This window comes from Melanostigma gelatinosum (genome assembly GCF_949748355.1).
Source record: "Melanostigma gelatinosum genome assembly, chromosome: 22".
Classification (NCBI taxonomy): domain Eukaryota; kingdom Metazoa; phylum Chordata; class Actinopteri; order Perciformes; family Zoarcidae; genus Melanostigma; species Melanostigma gelatinosum.
In genome coordinates this window covers 11,359,510-11,379,146 of record NC_136655.1, presented here as the reverse complement: position 1 = coordinate 11,379,146, position 19,637 = coordinate 11,359,510, and the positions used below count along the sequence as shown (strand labels likewise).

The following is a 19,637-nucleotide window of genomic DNA, read 5'->3' as shown; positions in this document are numbered from 1 at the left end:
TTCACTTTGGTGTTTATCTAGTTTTGTTAAAATGATTTTAAAAAACACCACTTATCTCCAGCACCAGCCTAGAATATAATGTAACGCAGGCAAGCCACCTTATAATTTTCCTAAAGGAAACAACTCTGACTTCTTCTGAAATGGAAAAACTCTTGCTCCACTTTCACCATGACTCTCTTCTCTCTCCACCTACACATGCGGTATGATCAACAGCTGAAAGCCCAGAGTTTACACCGGGTCACTCTCAGCTGTCGAAAGTTTAAAAATGTTTATAAATGTTGAAAAGTGCTCTCCATCGTGAGCTATTCATCCGGTTTTAGGAGCAGAGTCCCTCTCGAGATGCTCGTACATGTTATTCAGCAGGATAAAGAGACACATTCTGAACTTCTATTGTGAATAAAATATATTAGCAGACTCTGAAAACTTTAAAATAACATTTTATTCATGATATATATATATATATATTCACAATGTTCACTAATTATGTCACAAAAAGGAGGTGAACGTTGTGTCGATTAACTCCAGCCCCCTCGTCCACAGGGTTTGTAATGTCTTTACGGCTGTGAGATGCTGGCGCTGTGCCGTTATTAATCACCATTATGGATCTCCCAGACAGCCTGATATGGAGCGGGCTGAAAAGAGTACCGGCATATTGTGAAAAATTCAAAGAGTAAAATGTAGAAGTGCCAAAGTATCGGGCCCCCTTTCGAGCGCAGCTTCAGATACTTTAATGGATAGTTTTTATGTGTTTTGTTTAAGTGTTGCATGATGGATGTTGAGTTTCTCGAGGTAAATGGACATAAAAATCTCACTTAACAGAACTGTTATTGATTTCAATATTGAAGAGCGTCAGTTCCTGCTGATCCGGGGGTTGCTGAGCTACATAAGAGAATCTCTATGGCAACAGGGCAGGGGGTCCCGCCGGGGGCCTGCGGAGGATCAATCTCTCCAAGTGCCATGAATGGAAACGTGCTGTGTGACATTTTGAAATCACTGTCATTTTCATGAGCATAGAAACACACAGTGCACGGAGACCAATATGAGGCTATCCGGTGCACAGCTTGATGGTAATAACAGAGGGGTTTAAAAATCAGCTGGGGACACAGTCAATTATTTTAAGGCCAATTATGATCATAATTTGGATGTGTTGACTCGGTTGTTTTGCCTTTTCACGACTACAAATGAAATGCAATTTTAGATAATGTAATCTTTTCATACTATAGCTGTATGAAGTACATCTCGTCACTACACTTCAGCTCAATAACGTTAAGCTGTTCGTAAAAACTCAGGGCTGCAGGGATGGAAGCTCTCGAGCAGATATACAGCAGTTCAAAAGATGTTTTGAAATGTAATTGGGATGCCATTCATGCAATGCAAGGACTTTATTGGCTAATTGTCCTCTGGTTTGCTTGCATCAAGAGTTAAGCAAAGCCTACAGTGACCAAGGCAATCTTGGAACACTGTTCTGCTGAAATACGTTCTAGAGCACTAAATGTGTATTAATCCGCAGTTGAAAGTAGTCCCTAACAAATGCACTCCTGTTTGAGGAACATTTGCAAAGAAGACTGCATTGCCCAGCTGTCATGGGACATTGTTTACCCAGGCTGGGGGATGAGAGCTACAGACAAGGTGGGGATGTCAGAAAGTACTGACCGTAAACCACGATTTACAGTCCGAGCCAGGTGTCATTCCCCATCTCTCTGTGTGCTTCGTCATTTTTATACTGTCTCTCTAATAAAAGGTATATAAAATGACTTCAGAAAAAAGATCTCAACTTTGTCAGTCAAGAATGTCCCTTGATTTAAAGCGCCAGTAATGTCTCAGATAATGGTGATAATGTAAAGTGTCTAAAAAGAGAAAAATAGCTGACGTTAAGCTTTTTGCTATAAAAGCCATAAGATGTGTACTTTTTAGATCTATGCATCGACACCATTATGGAGGAGTGTATCTTTGCCACCTGGCTGCCATTCATGATTTTATCAATATTGCTGTCAAAGTCATGTTAACGTGTCGGTAAGATATCAAAGCCCTCGATGCCAAGGTTCAAATTTAGAGTCGTGGTCTCATTTATGGCCTTGTCATCGAGCTATCATACCCACAAACGCTCGTTCTGTCAGATGTTTTCTGGCAGTACCTGAAACATTGAAAGGAGCTTATTTTGATTTAAAAAATTGAAATGATAAGTCGTTCAAAGGGCCACTTGTCTAGTTCCAAAGGGTTCACTCTTGTCGTTATAAGACAGTCTGATGTGCAGCTATAAATATATTAATGTGCTGAGGGTTCAAACAGCAAAGATATCCTCTTTTCTGGGGGCAGCACTAAAAAGCATCTCGACTCCATTGCCTATGATCTTACTGGCGAGACATTTTTGGGGGAATTGCAGATAAAAACGGGAGCTTCTCCACTGAGGGTATGCCTTCTGACAGTTTATGCTCTCTCCTCTGAATATGCCAACAGGCTACATGCGGTTGAGTAACTTAAGGGGAATAAAGCATTGAACATCTGAGGGCTGAACATCTGTGCGCGCCACTTATATCCATTCAAAGTCAGTTGGCTTTTACTGGGTAGCTGTAGAGAAGTCGTGTGTCACCGCTGATTTTAGCGCTCTGCAAAATAGCAGGCATTGTAGCGCTGCCGGGAGCAATTTCAACGTGTTCGGATGTGATCATGAAGCTTGCGGGGGGGGGGGGGGGGAGCAAAGGCCAGATAAATGATATTCATAGAAAGTGCAGGAGAAAGTCAGAGGCAGCGACAGAGGGAGCTCATCTTCATACTCATGTGTGTCCACCACTGAATGATAGACCTGATCTCCTCTGTCACACTTCTGTGAGCCCGCTCAAAACACCACTAGTTAGATTTCACTTGCTCCTCTCCTCCCTCCCTCCCTCCCTCTCTCTGTCTTTTATCAGTGGCAGTGGGTCCATTTCACCACTTGAAGATGATCAAAGTTGGGCAGATAGGTCTGAAATGATGCCATGTGGCGCAGGAAGAGAGATGGAGCCTGATTACCTCTCAAGTTGAAAGATTTAATATCAAGCTCTACGTTTTTCTCAAGGCAGGGGAATGCGTCTTATCCTTCATTTGTTGGCTGAAGAGCATTGATGATAGCCCGGGGCCCGGAGCGATCCTATTAGTTCACTTAACTGAGACGTCTCCTGACTTCCGCTGAATAAAATCATCCCACTGAATTCTTGGTGCAAGGTTGCAGCTTTGGAAGACATGTAACTCCACCAAAGGGCGATATATATATTCAGATTTTAAGTATGAATAAGAGGTGTACATATGTTAAATACAGCTTTGCAGCTTTACCTGCCGATAGTCTCCCAACATGCCTGTATCTGTTTTTATGAGTGTAGATTCGGGAGACTCCGCAGAGTCCATGAATAAAACTCATGTAACGTCAATGTGATATTGTATTAGAAGGTTTGTACAAATTTCACACTCCACATTTATGAAGTCAGTCATTTCACAAAGACAGTAGATTAAATCACTTCCTGCCCGCAGCAATAGAGGACAAAGCGGTCATTTTTAAATGGGCATGACTTTTGACACATCCCTTGACAACAAACTGGGTTTGGTCACCCGGCCAGACCAGCTAAGATGCATGAAAATAAGGAAGTACCGAAACTTCACTACAAACCACAAGAGGAGTGTAATGTCTTAACAACTATTGACCGAATAATCTGCAGGCCACCTATCGAATTTGTCCAATTCTTTGGTTTATATCCAAACTCATGACATTTTGACTTTGTATTCCGTGCTAATTAATAAATGTTAGCCAGCTAACAGGCAACACTAAGATGCTAAATATGGTAAAAACGTTACCAGCTCAGCAACAGGTGAAAGTGCTGTCAATGGTTGAAAGGTGTGCTCGGTACTGAAATAAATACAATGTCCCCAATCCTGATTTTAAAAACATGCCGATGGTGTGTGCACGCGTGTGCGTAAATGTGCAGTAAAATGAAGGGTCCCACTTCTCTTATTCTTGTTTGTGTATGCATCCCAGCTTGCAAGTAGGTATTTGGTAAAAAAAATCCAGGAAGTGTTCAACTATGTGCACACCAGTTATGCCAACAGTAAAAACTTTAAGTTGTGTTAAAAAACTAAAAAGAAAACGACACATTCCGGCGGGAGGGTGTCTGAAGTGAGGTGAAACTTCTACATACTGGCTTTCAATAGTCATGGTTTGCTGTTAGAAAATATTTGTTGATTGATTTTTTGCTGAGAATGGTATATGTGCGAGTGATTGTTTTTTTTTCACATCACAGTGTCTTTCACCTGTCTATACAGCGGCTGTAATGGCTGACCATCGACCTGTGTGTCTCTTGTCCAACAGGGTCCACTGATTGTATCTGCTTTGCCACAGTGGGAACCAACGATCCAGTTACTTCTGCTTTACACATCATTGTGGGTGAGTTAGTAATTGAAAGACTCATGGAAGACTTACAGCACACTACGTGGCTTTCTATGACTCTGCTGGGTGTGTCTCAACAGGGGATTCCCAGCCGATGGACGTGTGTTCAGTTCACCACGATGACATCTTCCTCAGATACTCCGTCTCGTTGCTTGGCTACGGTTTCTATGGCGATGTACTGACAGACAGCGAGAGGAAGCGATGGCTGGGTCCTGCTAGATATGACCTGTCAGGTATGAGGGCCATCATTTTTCTAAACTTGAGTGACTCTTCAGGCTAAGCCTACCCACACACTTTCACCTTTTTCTGAAAACCCCCGGGGCGCACTGACCTCACACCGGCTTCTTTTTAATGTGAGGTAACCTTGAGTTCATCCCTGAGCTTGCTGGTCAAGACTTTGGAGGATTAAGAAATGAATCGAACACGCAGCCTTAAGCTTGTGGGTTTCAGTGCAAGCATTTGTGTAGCTCAGTAGTTGGACTCACCAACACCAAAAGGCTCACCAAAATGTATCTCCCCACTGAGGCTAAACGCATGCACACTGTAAGGTGCTTCAGACAACTGCAATGGTGAGATTAATTATTAATCAAAAACCTGGGACGTACAGGCTCATTTATGAATGAAAATGTCCCCAGAATGCCATATTTAGTACATATCCATTGTAAAGTCTGAGTATCCTTAATGAAAAGTAGCAACCAAGAGAGATCGACAAGACAAGACCAGTCATCAACAGCAATGCTAGCAGCTCTGTGAGGCTGCTAGCACAGTGGTGCTTTGTAATGAATGCTAACATCACAATGACCATGCTAAAAACCTAATGCTAAGCAGTTGTCATTTCTACCATGTACACCATCTTAGTTTTTGCGTGTTCGCATGCTAATATTAGCTCATTTGTCTAATTAGTGTAGGCTACCATTAAATTAGCACCGTGAGCTGTCGCCATCTTGAGAGCCATTAAGAGGCAATAGAAATGCTGTCAATCTTATATTTAGCGCCTTTAAAGCTGAGGTCGGCAACATAAACACCCAACTAAAAAACACCCGGCCAAGTGTTGCCAATAGTTTTTCCGGTGAAAGTAGCTAGCAGCTAGCAGCACCAGCGCTAAATTTGCTATATGTAGCGAGACATTTGCCAAGTCGGCAACACTGACAGCCTCCCCCAAAATGATCATAACGTCTACGACGAACATGGATGTTGTTCACGGCTGTCAAGCTAGCAGCTTGTGGAAGACTCGGATGACACGCAATGATTGCACAAGCAGAGTGTGTGCGGGTAGACAGGCAGGTAGCCTGCCCAATCATTCAGGCCAAATTAAATTATTGACGTGCTTATTATTAGTAATAATAATAATAATAATAATACATTTTATTTATATAGCGCTTTTCATAGTACTCAAAGACACTTTACATTAAAATCATCATAGTAGTAGTAGTAGTAGTAGTAGTAGTAGTAGTAGTAGTAGTAGTAGGCTAGCACATGCTGTAAATACAATTTCTACAAATATAATACATGACCTGACCGAGCTTTGATTCAATTGTATATGCAGAAATGAGCATGGCTCAAGCACAGAACTAAATACGCTTAAAAAAAAAAAAAGAAGTATTAATCAGGCCCCAGAGCTACCAAACACAACAAGGCATTTAAATACAACTGTGTGTTATTTTTACGATAGCATTATCACTAAACTTGCTTCAACCCAGTTAAACCTGCAACACCCTCCAGAGAATAGAGGAATTAGAATAGAAAGATCAGGAATAGTGGTCCGATTTGTTATGCAGATGTGTCGCCTAAAGAACTTAAGCTGTAATTAGGGTAAATTAAACACATCAAATAAAACATATTGACATGCATTCTGTGGCCCACACTGTGTTTGTGTTCCAGGCGTAAAAACCTTTCTGAGTCACAACTACTATGAAGGCACAATCTCTTTCCTCCCTGCTGAGAACAACATGGGGGACCCCAGGGACAAGCTGCAGTGTCGATCCGGGTAAATAAAGCATCAGAGATATCCATTTCTGCAGCTTTTTTTTACAATGTGTTGACTTATCTGATGCACTTCAATGGCAGCAGTGCACCTGCCAGAGCTTAAATGGGATAGTTTACGTTGTCAGGAAGCCCATCTGATTTATAGTGGAGAGCCTATTCAGTCTTTTCCAAAAAGCGCTTCACTAAGTGCTTTGTTTTGTTTTTTTTAGATGCTTTGTGCAGCCATTGTTTGCATTTGTTATGGGGACCGAAAGGAGCTGAAAAGCATTAATATGCCGTGTTTCCTGACATCTTATTTTACCATAAAAAGAGATATGACTGTGCAGCAGAAAGGCTTCTCTGGCTGCAGACTCCTTAAATTGCGAAACGCAATGAAAGTTATTTTAAGGTGGACTGGAAGTATTCCCTCCTAATGAGTCATCTAAGCTTGTTAACACCTTTACATGTCACAGCAACCCGGATGGGTTGATGAATGTAAAACACGGTTGCGCTGATATTTCAGGTGCGGCGTCTGTCAACACAAGTCCTCATCAACAGACACGCAGTGGGAGATGTCAGAGGAGAAGGAAAAGTCTGATAAAGGTACGAGTTAGGGGTTAATACTCGAAAGGTGTCGAATTAATCACACCTGAAAAGCCCATTTCTCATTTCTCTGCCTCGCTCTCTGCTTGTTTGCCTATTTTGAAGCCATTTCTAGACTCCTGAGATATGTGAAAATAAGTATTTCTAAAGGGTGCTGTTTGAGAGGAAAGACAAGGCTGGCTGTCTTTTCCCTTGAAGTCACTCTCACACAAATGAGGGGAGATTTACATTCTGCAGTACCTGAGGTGGACTGAATGTAAATAACAACTTCTCCTTTTTCAAATATCTCCATTGCCTGTTGTTTTTCTCCCGCGGCATAGGAAAATGAGATTCTTGATGAGTTATTGATGAGAAAATATAAACAGATTTTAGTTCCCCGCCGCGCCCCTCCGGAGCCTTTTTTTTTTTTTTTTTGCCTATCGATTTCCAAATCTCCCCGCATCCACCCCTGCGTCTGCTTGATGAGATTACATGTCCCCAGACGAGGCGGGTGTCCGTCCACTCAGCTCCGAGTAGGACAACGTCACCAACAACTGTTCCCCCCCCCCCCCCCCCCCCTTGACCGTGGTGCACACGCACACATTTCATTGTCTACGATTCTCTCAACCCACTGACAGCAGCAGCACAAACAGATGAAATACGGACTCCTGTGCACTGGTGCGCCCTGGTGTGTGTAATCTGAGCTGCAAAGAAGCTGTGTGTGTGTGTTTTTCCCCACTCTAATTCGTGTCATGATATGAAATTCAACATGTTCTGCCCTGGCCTGGTTATCAGGGACTTCTTATGGACTGCGTGTGTGTGTGTGTGCGCGTGTGTTGGGGGGGTGTAAATATGAAAATAGAGCGCAACCTGTTTGTGTGCGATGTGTGACAGACTCCCCACTAATCAGGAAGAAATTTGGCTTCGCCAGCTCTGACAGGTGGTTTGTCTCACGCCAGTGCTGCCGTTTGTTTTGTGTTTTTCCCTTCCCGCCTCAAGACAACTGCTAAATCAATGAGCTCTCTCTCTCTCTCTCTCTCTCTCTCTCTCTCTCTCTCTCTCTCTCTCTCTCTCTCTCTCTCTCTCTCTCTCTCTCTCTCTCTCTCTCTCTCTCTCTCTCTCTCTCTCTCTCTCTCTCTCTCTCTCTCTCTCTCTCTCTCTCTCTCTCTCTCTCTCTCTCTCTCTCTCTCTCTCTCTCTCTCATATTTGAGGACGTGGATGATGTTGGATGTTGGAAGAAGTGTAATCACTAATTGCACATTGCTGTTCCGTTTAACTCTTATCTTGTCTCCCGGGTTCTTGTCACTCAGCAGCTTGCGTTGTCTTGTTGTACGTTGAACGGAGCTCGCTCCTGTTGCCGCACTCTGCGGTTGATAAAACGATGTGATCTTACCATTTCCGAACAGAAATGACGCTCTGTAATATAGATTTAGGAGGTAATGATCCAGTCTCGGCACAATAAAAACATTTGATGGAGTTTTTGTTTGCCTTTAATCATCATGCAACAGCCACAGCCTGTGGTTTTGAATGCAGTTCATGAACTTGTTAAACAACTGTGTGAAATTGCTGCAGGTAGCGCTCTCATTTCCATCTATTGAGCGACTGGTCTTGGTATCGTGGTTAATCCGATCCACTTCACTTTCTATTCGTTTCTAGTTCTAATTCTCACATAAAACTGCTGTTACTGCTGCCTGGGAGTACTTTTCATTATTCTAACAGGTTTCCTCAATTCCTTTCCTCGCCTCCTCTCCTTAATGCCTTCGTCACACGCCCACGGGGAGATGTGAGCAGAGGAGGAGAAGCAGAGGAGATCATATAATTTTCCCTCTGAGGTTTGGCTGTCTGTGATCACTGTTTTTCTTCTCCCCGCTTCCTCCAATGACTCTCACCCCGGTGACGAGCGCTGGCAGCCCCGTGGGTGATTTCTGTGTATTTTGATACGCCATCAACGGCAAACAGTCGCTAATCTCCGAGGAGCAGAGTGGTTTGTGAAGTGCAACCGTCGCGTCTGTCATTTGAGATTCGAAGGCCGCTTGTGCATTCAATCATAACAAGCAAACTTGAGGTTAATCCAATCAATCTTCTATCTATGTGACCTCCTCTTTAGATGCTGTCAACCCTTCCTCGGCAAAACTTGATTGCATTTTAAAAACACACGACGCTCAGCTCTCCGACAAGCATCAATATTTCTGTCTCGGCTCCATTGTCAGGGTAGCAGTGCTCTGACAATTCCTGCCAAGACATCTGGATCCTAATGGACCCTCATCAGCATCACTGCTGATGTGCAACAAGCGGAGAGCTCTCGCTTAAGGACTCGTAAAGCACTTGCATCATGTCAAAACCAAATTTGCAGAGATTATTTGTTTCAGACGAACATCTCGGGATGCGTTTTGAGTTTGTATTCTTTAACCGCGTGTAACCATGATGCTTTTCAGGTTCTATTTGGTAACGCCGCCCACGGAAGAAGGCTTAACCAGAAACAACAGTGTATTCAATGGCAATCTAAGAGGATTTTTCTCCAGTCATATTTGTGAATAAATGCTTTGGCATTTGAATAATAAATACTGCTGGATAAAGTAAGCTTGTGCAAGTTAATAGCAGAGAGCTGGTAGAATACTCTAAACTAAATCGAATGTGGCAGGTTTGCAAATGCTGCAGCGCTGCTTTGCATTGTAAATGAATTACAGTACAGTGTATTCACTGCAGCTCAAGGTCTGTTCATTTTAAAAGTTTCAATGTCAGACGGAGGGGATTTTATACTGCAGTGAAAAGAGAAGAGTTAAGTAAACCAGAAACTATGACCAGAACGGTGTACAACAACTGCAGGCGATTGTGTGTGCTTTGGGTTGTAGTTCCGCAGCACTTGATTTCATTCCGATGTGGAGTATAGTTCAATTAAAGTGACTTCAGTAATTTGGAGGATACTGCCAGCTCCGAGCCCCCACAGGTATATAAAAGACTGGAAACCTTGATGGATGCTGTATTTCATTGAAATGTTTCTTAAAGACGCAATGTGTCGAATTTAAATGAGGTCGCAGATTGCAACTCACTGAAACTTGTTGCCAAGCGTGTAGGTAAACAACCTTGGCCAGCATGAAGACAACATGAGTTTTGTGGACGGTGTTTAATGCTGTTGTATGTTGGACTGAAATGAGCAGCCATGATTAAAATGGCTGCTTCCATAATTGGTTTGACTCCTAAAAAGTGTGTTGAGTGTTCGGTTTTTACTTCAGCGGGTCAACAGAAGTATGCACAGTTAAGTCAACTTGACTCTCGACTTGTTTCAGATGGGAGCAGTGGTTGGAGCGCGATCCGTGGAAAGTTTATTGCCATTAACGCGGCCAGTATGAGCTGCGCGTGTCCCCGCAGTCCGGAAGGCCTCTCGCCTTCCGCTCACCTCGCTGACGGCACCACAGACCTCATCCTCGTCAGGAAGTGCTCCCGCCTGGACTTCCTCAGACACCTTGTCCGACACACCAACAAAGAAGACCAGGTAAGAGTGAAGGAGGTGTGTGATTTATCTTCACGAGCACTTCCTAAGGTATTACCCAGCGGGAATATCATTCAATTTATGATTTCATGCCTCTAAAGTAAGTGTCTATACACGGTGTATGAGTCATGCTCTGGAGAATATTTCTAAATGATATGATCTGTATTCAGCAAGGATAAGAAAAATAGATCCTTCACAGAGTGAAGGAATCACTAAAATAAAGCAAAACTTTTCAATTTCATCCTTTCTAAAAAAAACGCCTTCCATCAATCACTTTGCTGCAGAATCCAGCTCTCATCGTCGGGAGTTGCTCGATCTGTGCACGGATGAATGGAGTGTGTACAGACTGTAAACGAGCGAGAAGAAGGCAGGAGTTTGCCCACTTGCTGTGCTAGCACCTCCATTTGCTGACTCGGCTCAATTTCCCAACTGTGGTTCACTTCAGTTCAAATGCCTTAGCCCTGGTGCCTTCCCACGTATCATAAATAACCCCCACCCTGGTCCAGAGAGGCACCGGTTATCGCTGCATCAGGGATATGCTGGAGGGGAGAACAGGCTAATGCCAGACTAATGCCCTTTTAGGATAGCACAAGTATTGCCAGGGGAAGTCTGGTGATTAGTAATTATTACCTCAGGAAGTTCATCCCATCTAGAAGGAACCTGTAAGTAATTACAGCTGCCGTGGTACAAGTGTGCAATTGCAAACCGTGTTTTGAGCTCAGACTGACATCCTCAGGTCAACATTTTGACTGTTGCACCCGGTGTTTGGACTACCAGGACGGATATCAATAAGATATGATTAGATTGGGATGATACGTATTCGCAGCTTTAAAATGAACAGAATTCAGCAGTAGAAAACAGTTTAATACCAGGAAAAAGAAATGACAGAAAGCACAAGCTGCTGCTATTACAGCGGAAATTTAGCAAATTGAGGAAATTGCTGCTTTGTGTGCCATGAAGCTTGTCCTTGGAATACCGCGGTCGCAATAAAGCACATTACATCCAGGTGACTGAATGAAATAACCAATGTATTCAGGCAAAATCAAATCAACAGGTGAGTCAGTAAAACATTTTTATACTGCGCTTTTCAGAGACATTAGTAACAAAGTGCTTTACAAGTGGATTTAACAAGAATCTTTTTTTTTAGAAGATGAAATGACCACAACAGCCATGTGTTTGCAAAACGAGAAATAAAATAACTTTGGCTAGTGACACAAATGCAGAGAATGACTCCAATACTTACAATCAGCAGCAGGATGCAACTGTATCCATCGACTGTAAGACACAATTTGCACTTTAGAGATGACAATGTTGGTCAGTCCACCATCTTGGTGCGTTTTATCTCAACTATTTGATGGATATATTGGCCATAGAATTTGGCCAATTATCATCCCCCTCAGGATGAATTTAAATAACTTTGGAAAATTTTATTCAAAGTTTATTCTTGGAACTCGAACATTTGTTTGCTTCATGCACCACCAAGCGACTTTCATTGGAATGAACGGGGTGCCGCCTCAAACGAATCCAGTTCTGTTTGTACAGCCATGTGCTAAACAATAGCATGCTAACTTTGACAATCTGAGCATGTTAGCATGCTGATGTTTGCATTCAGCTCGACCACACTAATTCGCAGACCCACTGAAAGGGACCAAATTGCCGAACATCGCCTCCAATACTTCTCACTCGTCGCGGTGGGCGTGTCAATGCTTGCAAGCTAGCAATTAGCTTGTTCCTGTAGCTTGTAGTCCTTTCTTTCAGTTATGAAAATATATCTAACTTTATGCAACTTGTGTTTTTTTGTGTCCCTGGTCAGTCCCGCTTCGCCTGTGTACCCACAATGCCTTGCCAAGGGTTTTGCTTGTGTTCCATATAAAATACATTGAGATGAACTCGTGTACTGCCTCCAGTGGGTCTTTACCTTTTTTGCCTTTCGTCATGGAGATGTCAGATCTCTCTATTGGAGAAAACCAAATGATATTATCATTAACCGTGTAATGACCACATATCGTAGTGTGGTATTGCATTGAAAAGACATGATGCAGTGCGTGCCTGTAGCTCAAGGCTGTCTTTGCTGCTTCACTTGCAACACAGAAAGGTAGACAAGTAGTCATATAAGTACGGTGAGTGGGACTTTGCATCAGAGTTCACTTAATATCAGCATCACTGTCCAGCCAAGCGGAGAGAAACAAGGAGTGAGAAGCCACTAAGCGTATTCATGGCCTTGTCAGAAAGCCTTTTAGGCAGACAGTCCAGCATGAATGCAAAGCGGCTCCAGTCATAAAATGGGTCTGATGCGAAGTAAATGGCTGTCACTCTGCTTTTGGGATGAGAGAGGGCGAGAAAGGGAGAGAAGGAAGGGAGAGCGAGAGGGGGAAAAGGGAAAAAGAGGTGAAGAAAAGAGTCGGGGATAGAGAGAAAGTGGCACCCCGTGAAGTGGAAGAAAGTGCGCCGGACAGAGCTGAACCTTTCTGCGACACTGAGTGAGATGAAAGGGGACTTTGACAAAATTATTCCTTTTCATCTCTCTCTCTTTCTTCTTTCTCTGCACTCCGGCTGTTTACGTAGTTTTTCATGCACCTCCATTTTATATGACCTCTTCTCTCCCTCCCTCCATTTCACATTCAAACTCCTCTTGGGTGTTTCTCTGTATCGTAATTGGGGAAAAGAAGAAGACATCTACGTGTAGTTTCACTTTTTATTATAAAATCAGCTCAATCGACAAACAATCCAGTAGAAATGAACTTTTTACCTCACCCACTAGGGGCCTGTAAACTAAAGAAGAATTACATGCTAAGAATTATTTTTACTGACCAATATGATCTTCATATTTCAGAGAAATAGCACTGAAAATGTCCATTTTGTCCATTTTCAGTGCGATTTTGTGTGTACGATTAGAATAGTTTGTTCATTTAAATGTCTCAATAAAAAATGAATGAGCCTGATTAAATGAACCCTAGTCGATTCATCTGCCAAAGACAAATAATTGATATAATAGATTCACTTTTTAGTTTGACCGTAATCCGTCAGATTGAGGCTGAGGTACTAAAATGATACCTCAAGACTGAAAATGACTGCTTTTTCCTCCAAAAACAATTTTACACAAAATGTAACTTGGTGAAGCCCAAAACAAAGTGTGGCATCACAGGGGGACAGGTTGTGGAGGGGCGCTACATCCTCACCCAGGATCAGGGCCCACAACCCAAAATGGCCAGACTGCCTCATCATGCACCCAGCTGCAGGTGCTTAAGGCCCCTAATTGAGGCAGGGCTGGGAAACGGAATAAAGGGGAGAGCACCACGGCAGAGGAGGGGGGGCCTGGAGTAGGAGAGAGGACGCATACCTGGAGGAACCGAGACCAAGGACTTTGCAGGGTGGGAGTACTTTGTTGGATGAAGAACCCCCTTTCTCCTCCGGGACGCTTTAGGTTTATTCATGCACTTTTTAGTTTGAGGTGTGATTTTTGGAGTTAAAGGAACTGCCAGTGAGATGGGCCAATAAAACCTTTATTTTTGTTTATACGGTCTGATTGTGCCTGTTTGATGCTCTCTTTTGCACTGCCCCACCCTAGGGACAACCCGTGACACTACAAAAGATTGACTCTTGTGTTCCCCTCTCAGCCTCCTGCAGTTTGAAATGAAACTCTTCAAGTGCTTCTGGAGAGTGGCGGTCTTAACCTTTGCACCATCTGTGTGCACATCTGTTCCTTCATACATCCTTCCATTCATCTCTCCGCCTCCTCTTTCATCTGTTTCTCATTCCCCCAGTTTGACCACTCGTTTGTTGAGGTCCACCGGGTGAGGAAGTTTCGTTTCCAGCCGCGGCACCATGAACTGCTTTCACTCGAGGACCCGATTGAGAGTCCAAAGAAGACAGGCTTCAGTCCCATATGCTCGGCCCAAACGACCTGCAACTACAGCACCTGCCGCAGCAGCTGGAGCTGCGACGGGGAGATCCTGCCCGACGCTGCCATCCAAGTCAGGTAACTAATCACACAATCGCCTTTGAATGACCAATACAACTTCCTGTCGTAGTTACTTAAAGCACTCGCTTTTCCACGTTGTGTTAGAAATACGTTTTTCAACTCAAAACTAAAGAAAGTCAAATCTGAGATGCAAACAAACAATCATTTCGACTCAGCACCGGCGAAAACAATGAGATGAATTGTGATTTACCAGTATTGATGAATGTTTTGCCCATATATGTTACTTTTTAATGCTGTAAACTAAACCTGAAACAATCACTGACTGTTGAAGACAGGCGTGGTTCAATAATTTTTCCACTGTGCCAGCTTTTTTTGCGTTTTATGAAGCCTGTGACAAAGAAATTTACTTTTTGAGGCAATGAAGACAGACAGGATCTCTCTCTCAGCAGAGATGAGGACTGGCAAATGGCTTTGAATCGATGCACATAATATTGTAGAAGAGGTATAATGAAAAAAGCTGTGAAATACTTTACTCATATCAATTGCATCAGACAAAGACTGTTCCTTTTCTGGGTATTGCAGACATAATCTCCAGTTTCAATTTCTCTAAAGTGTCTCTGAGTATCATGACTTAAAGCCGAAGTACAAATAGATGATGTTCTGTATGCTAAACAGCTCTATATTCATAGTGCACTCAAGTAACACTGGCACGTACAATTGTTTGCCATGCGGCTATGTAGAGGGCCATGTTGGTCGGTATGTCGGTAGCTGTACTGCACAATGCTAATTAGGAAATGCTAACACACTTATGCTAAACATCACCTTAGTAGCATTGTCATTGTTAACATCTTAGCATGCTGATTTTAGCATTTAGCACAGTTTTAAAGAGCTGCTAGCATGGTTGTAATCTCTTATTCATGTTGTGCTGGCACAACACCATTTGGAAACAGATAACGGAAGACACAACATTTCAAAGTACACTATAAACGTCGGTATGTAGACAGTAGATAGCACCGTTTCTGTAATTAGCTGCAGCAGCTGGTGTTAGCATAAATACAGAGGAAACATCTAGCCTGACCAGGCAAGCAGCGGAGACTCTAGGAAGCACATTTTTGTTTTTGCACTTTTTTTTTGTTTGGATTAAACAAACAAGATGTTAATTGGTTAGCTCTAGAGTTGCTGGTAGTTTGATTTTGTTACCTTTGTACAGAACAAGGCTAGTTATTTCTTGATTTCCAGTCTTAATGCTAAGCTAAGCTATAAAGTAAATACAAATATTCCCAAAAATATTGACCTTTTCTTTCAGACAAATACTAGAGGGTTTCAACATGGTCAAGGAAAAGTAAGTCATCTTGATGGTCAGCAGTAGCGTTAGCTGGTGAGAAAGAAGTTCTCCTACTTGGCCAGACAGAAATGATAGCAGCAGTGCCGTTAGCGCTGCTAGTGTCCAACAGTCTGTGGTCAGGAGACTCTTTCACTGTTCCCTGTTGGGCGATCTTGGCAACTTGGCGGAATTAGCCCCCCTCATTATTCTGGCCCTGTCCACACTGTCCACAGCTTCCTCCACTATCAGATCTCTATACAGCCGGTGTGGCACTGCTGGACGCATCATTTATTTCAAGCTCCATTGTACATGGCCAATGATGCATGGCGCTGTAATGTTGCTAATTTAACAGCCCGCCCCATGTTAAAAGGCTACTCCCCTTTAATTAAAGCAGAAGTCCGTCCTTTTATTGCCTCTTCCTCTCCGCTAATCGCTCTTGGAGTGAGCCAGCCAGTGTGCTGCTCGGATAATTAATGGTAGTCGCCCAGGCGAAACGGAAAGAAAGAGAGTTTTGCATTGGAAGTGATGGAATTATAACCCAAACGTATAGTGCTACCTTGATTTTAGAGGAAACTTATGTTTATTGAATTGGTATTTTTATTTCATGTGTGAATGGCATTCTGGAAATAAAAAATTCACATTGGGTTGAAAATGCACAGTAATGTTACTGTGCTGTTCCATCATATTAACTTATCCGTGAAGCCTGCAAGTAAACAACAGGTGTTTCTGTAAAAATGAAAGTGTCATTTAGCAGACAAAGGCACAGGCAGTAATTGAGGCTATACTGTACGATAATAGCCATCTATCCCATTCACAGCTCATTTTCTGCCTGTGCACTTCTACTTTTTATTGTATGTGTCAGGCTGTGTCATCATAGTGCGTCAGCCCCATCTGTATTCTAACATCTGTTGTAGGTGTCCCTTTCAAGATCTTTATACTTAACACACCACAAGCATTGTCTCATCCCGAGTTTGCTTGTCAAGTCTGCACACAGGGGTGCCGTTCCATTGCTTTTACATCTGCCACATTGACGGTAAAGCCTCATTGAAATGAGCAGAGTCATTAAGTTGATGGTTTGTTATTCAGGCTAAATGATGCCTCGTGTGCTTCTTTTTATGTGCGTGTGTGTGTGTACACTCTGTTCCCCTCTGCAGTGTGCATTGCCAGTTGATCAGGCTGTTTGCCCGCGGTATTGAGGAGCAGCAGCAGTGTTTGTTAGAAGACCCGTGTACACTGTGGGCCGTGGAGCCAAGCACACACTAGTCAGTGGACTGAGAGCTGGACGGGACATTCAGCTGCTGGACAACAAAAACTGAGTTGCACTTGGCACGACTTTCCTGGAAAAAAAGACATAAATCCCATCAGTGTCAATCCCAAACGCTGGCGTATTTGCTCAAATGAAACTTGCAGGACGCCCTCTCAATGCACAAGACGGTGTGGTAGAAAAAGCTGACACGGCTCCCATTAGTAGCTTTAAGAGGGAAAAAGGCCAAAGAGAAGAAATACTAGCTACTGCATGATTTGTTGTTGCTGAAGAGATAGTTATCTCCTTGCAGCCATTTGGGATTGTTATGTGCAAAATTGCCGAATGCAGCTTTTACAAACCCAAAATATGATATGCCAGCACTGCCATATTCAAACCTCGGTTTCAGCTTCTTCTTTTATTTCATATCAGTACTGTTGAAAATGGAAGATTTTGAAGCCCAGAGGATCCCAAGCCGCCAGATGAACTGGACTCAGCCGCGACTATCGGTGCTGCCATGAAGGAGAACGCAAATGGGATTTCTCCCTGTGTAGCAAAGAGAGACAGCCGAGGAGATACTGCTTGGTGAGAGGGACGAAGAAGAAAGGCCTCTGAAGTACACCGATAAACTGACATGAAATACCAAAAGAAAAAAAAAGAAAAGCGAATCATGAAAACTGATCTTCCCTCTTTTTGGGGAAAAGAAACCCACATCTGTGACCTAGGTGGAAGCAGATATGAGTCAGGGGCACTAATGAAAAGCACTGAATACCCTGCTAATACACTAACAGGACCCCCGTGGATTCTGGGTAATAAGGCAAAGTGGTTGCTAAGTGATTTGGTGTGTCTCAGCACTGCTGCGGTGCACCTGTGGCTCTAAGCTCTGCTCCTCCCTGGCCAAAAACTACTGACGGTTGACTCATCACCTGGGATTAGCCAGAATTACACATGGTTAACTGTATTAAAGATAATCTATTGTGTGGTTTTGAAATCAGCCCCATTAGCTAATTCTTTGTAAAGTCAGATAAAAACAGTTTTAAACCACATACACAATAATGATACGTTAGGGTATGTTGTGTGTATGTGTAGGGTTAAGTGTGTTTTCCACAATCCCTTTAGGGGCGTGCAATCATTGGAGTGTGTGTGCGTTAATGTAGTTGTGAACGTGCCAGTGTGATGAGTTAGCTCTATCACCTCATGCAGATGCTCTCTCACTGCAGCCAACACGCTGCCGACACAAGCACCTCTAGAGGAGCAAAGACAGGCACACACACATGTTCTGTCTTTGTATGTTTCTGATATTCAATCTCTCTCTCACTCTCACTCTCACTCACTTGTAACACCATGAAAGGCTGTTCCTCTCTATGAATCCTCTTCAACTATGTTAATACTGACTCTGGAGGTCTATTATGTTTTCCCTTCATAGCCCACTTTTGTCAGTTAACAGTATGATGTTAAGAGTTGGATCCGTGGCTCACTGGGTTAAGAGGGTCGTCTGGGAACCGGAAGGTCAATGGTTCGATCCCCGACTAGGACGTGTCACGTGTCGAAGTGTACCTGAGCAATACACTGAACCCCCGGCTCCCCGGGCGCCGATCAATGGCAGCCCACTGCTCCCTATATACAGGGATGGGTCAAATGCAGAGATACATTTCGTGTACGTGTAAAAATGTATATGACAATAAAAATGGTTTCTTCTCTTCTTCTTCTTTTAAATACTCTACACACACACACACACACACACTCAAATGTACATGTAGACTTGGGAAGCTTTCAGGTCTGACCATTTGAAAAAGCTACATAATTTAGCATGTATGACGGACAATGCACACAAAGTCAAACTGAAATTTGAATTCCTACGCACTTTTGTGTGCATAAACAAACTATATTGATACGGCAGCTGTTGGAAGCTAGCAGGCTAGGAAAACTAGCGTGCACCCATAGCTTCCACTTGGAAAGCTGACGCTAGTTAGCTTAGCTTGCTAACGTTAGAACTCATGCCCGGACATTACTTATTTTTATGCTATTTCAGTAGCTGCCGAGTGCCTACAGTCGTACTTGATTTGTTTTCAAAAAGAATTCTTCGTTTCAGTTCGACTTAAAGTTTTTATGCAATCTTGCTGCTGGAGTCAACAGATAAACTGTGATGCGAGTAGATACGTGATTATTTTTATGAAAATATTCAATAAAGTGCTTTTGGAATGTGGTTCTCTTCATGTTCTTTGTTCCATCTTCATTTTGTGCTCCTCCCTTCTTTTTTCTCTCTCTCTCACACACACACACACACACACACTCCCAACAGATGCACACAAAAGGTCAGCGCTACCTTGTCTCTGGCTTTCTGAATCTCACTCTTTCACTCTCTTTCTGTCTCCCTGTATGAGTGGAATTTAATAGGGTGCTCTGATGTGAGCGAGATGTTTCATTAAAGAACATCAGACATCAAAGGTCTCTGCTGAGATAGAGTGGTATTTCACACTGTGCTCATTCTGCACACAGTACGGTTCTTGTTTCTTTATTTGATACTGCGAGGCGGTTCCAAAAGTGCCGAAGAGTAATCTGAATTTCCCACAAATCTTCGAGTTACAGACAATGCGGGTTGTCCTCGTTACCTACAAGCAACAGAGTCGAACCAAACGGCGGTGTTCCTTTCCTTTGGCTAGTCATGAAAAAGGAATTTCTTACCCGCACCACCTT

The 19,637-nt window shown here is 43.1% G+C and overlaps 1 protein-coding gene across 2 annotated transcripts in view; it reads left to right on the top strand.

Annotated features, from left to right (window-relative positions):
* cerk (ceramide kinase) overlaps positions 1 to 18,576 on the top strand; it is a gene marked incomplete at its 5' end in the record, with an annotated part of 35,103 nt that extends 16,527 nt beyond the window's left edge. The window contains 7 exons of one of the 2 annotated variants that reach the window (XM_079294297.1): positions 4,337 to 4,411; positions 4,495 to 4,647; positions 6,296 to 6,401; positions 6,903 to 6,982; positions 10,249 to 10,454; positions 14,216 to 14,430; positions 17,373 to 18,576. In XM_079294297.1, the coding sequence (XP_079150423.1) occupies positions 4,337 to 4,411; positions 4,495 to 4,647; positions 6,296 to 6,401; positions 6,903 to 6,982; positions 10,249 to 10,454; positions 14,216 to 14,430; positions 17,373 to 17,397 (860 nt within the window). In that variant the 3' untranslated portion in view covers positions 17,398 to 18,576. Of the gene's footprint in view, positions 1 to 4,336; positions 4,412 to 4,494; positions 4,648 to 6,295; positions 6,402 to 6,902; positions 6,983 to 10,248; positions 10,455 to 14,215; positions 14,431 to 16,851 lie in introns of both variants that reach the window. The other variant, XM_079294296.1, reaches the window with a different exon arrangement.
* Positions 18,577 to 19,637: the final 1,061 nt, after the last annotated feature.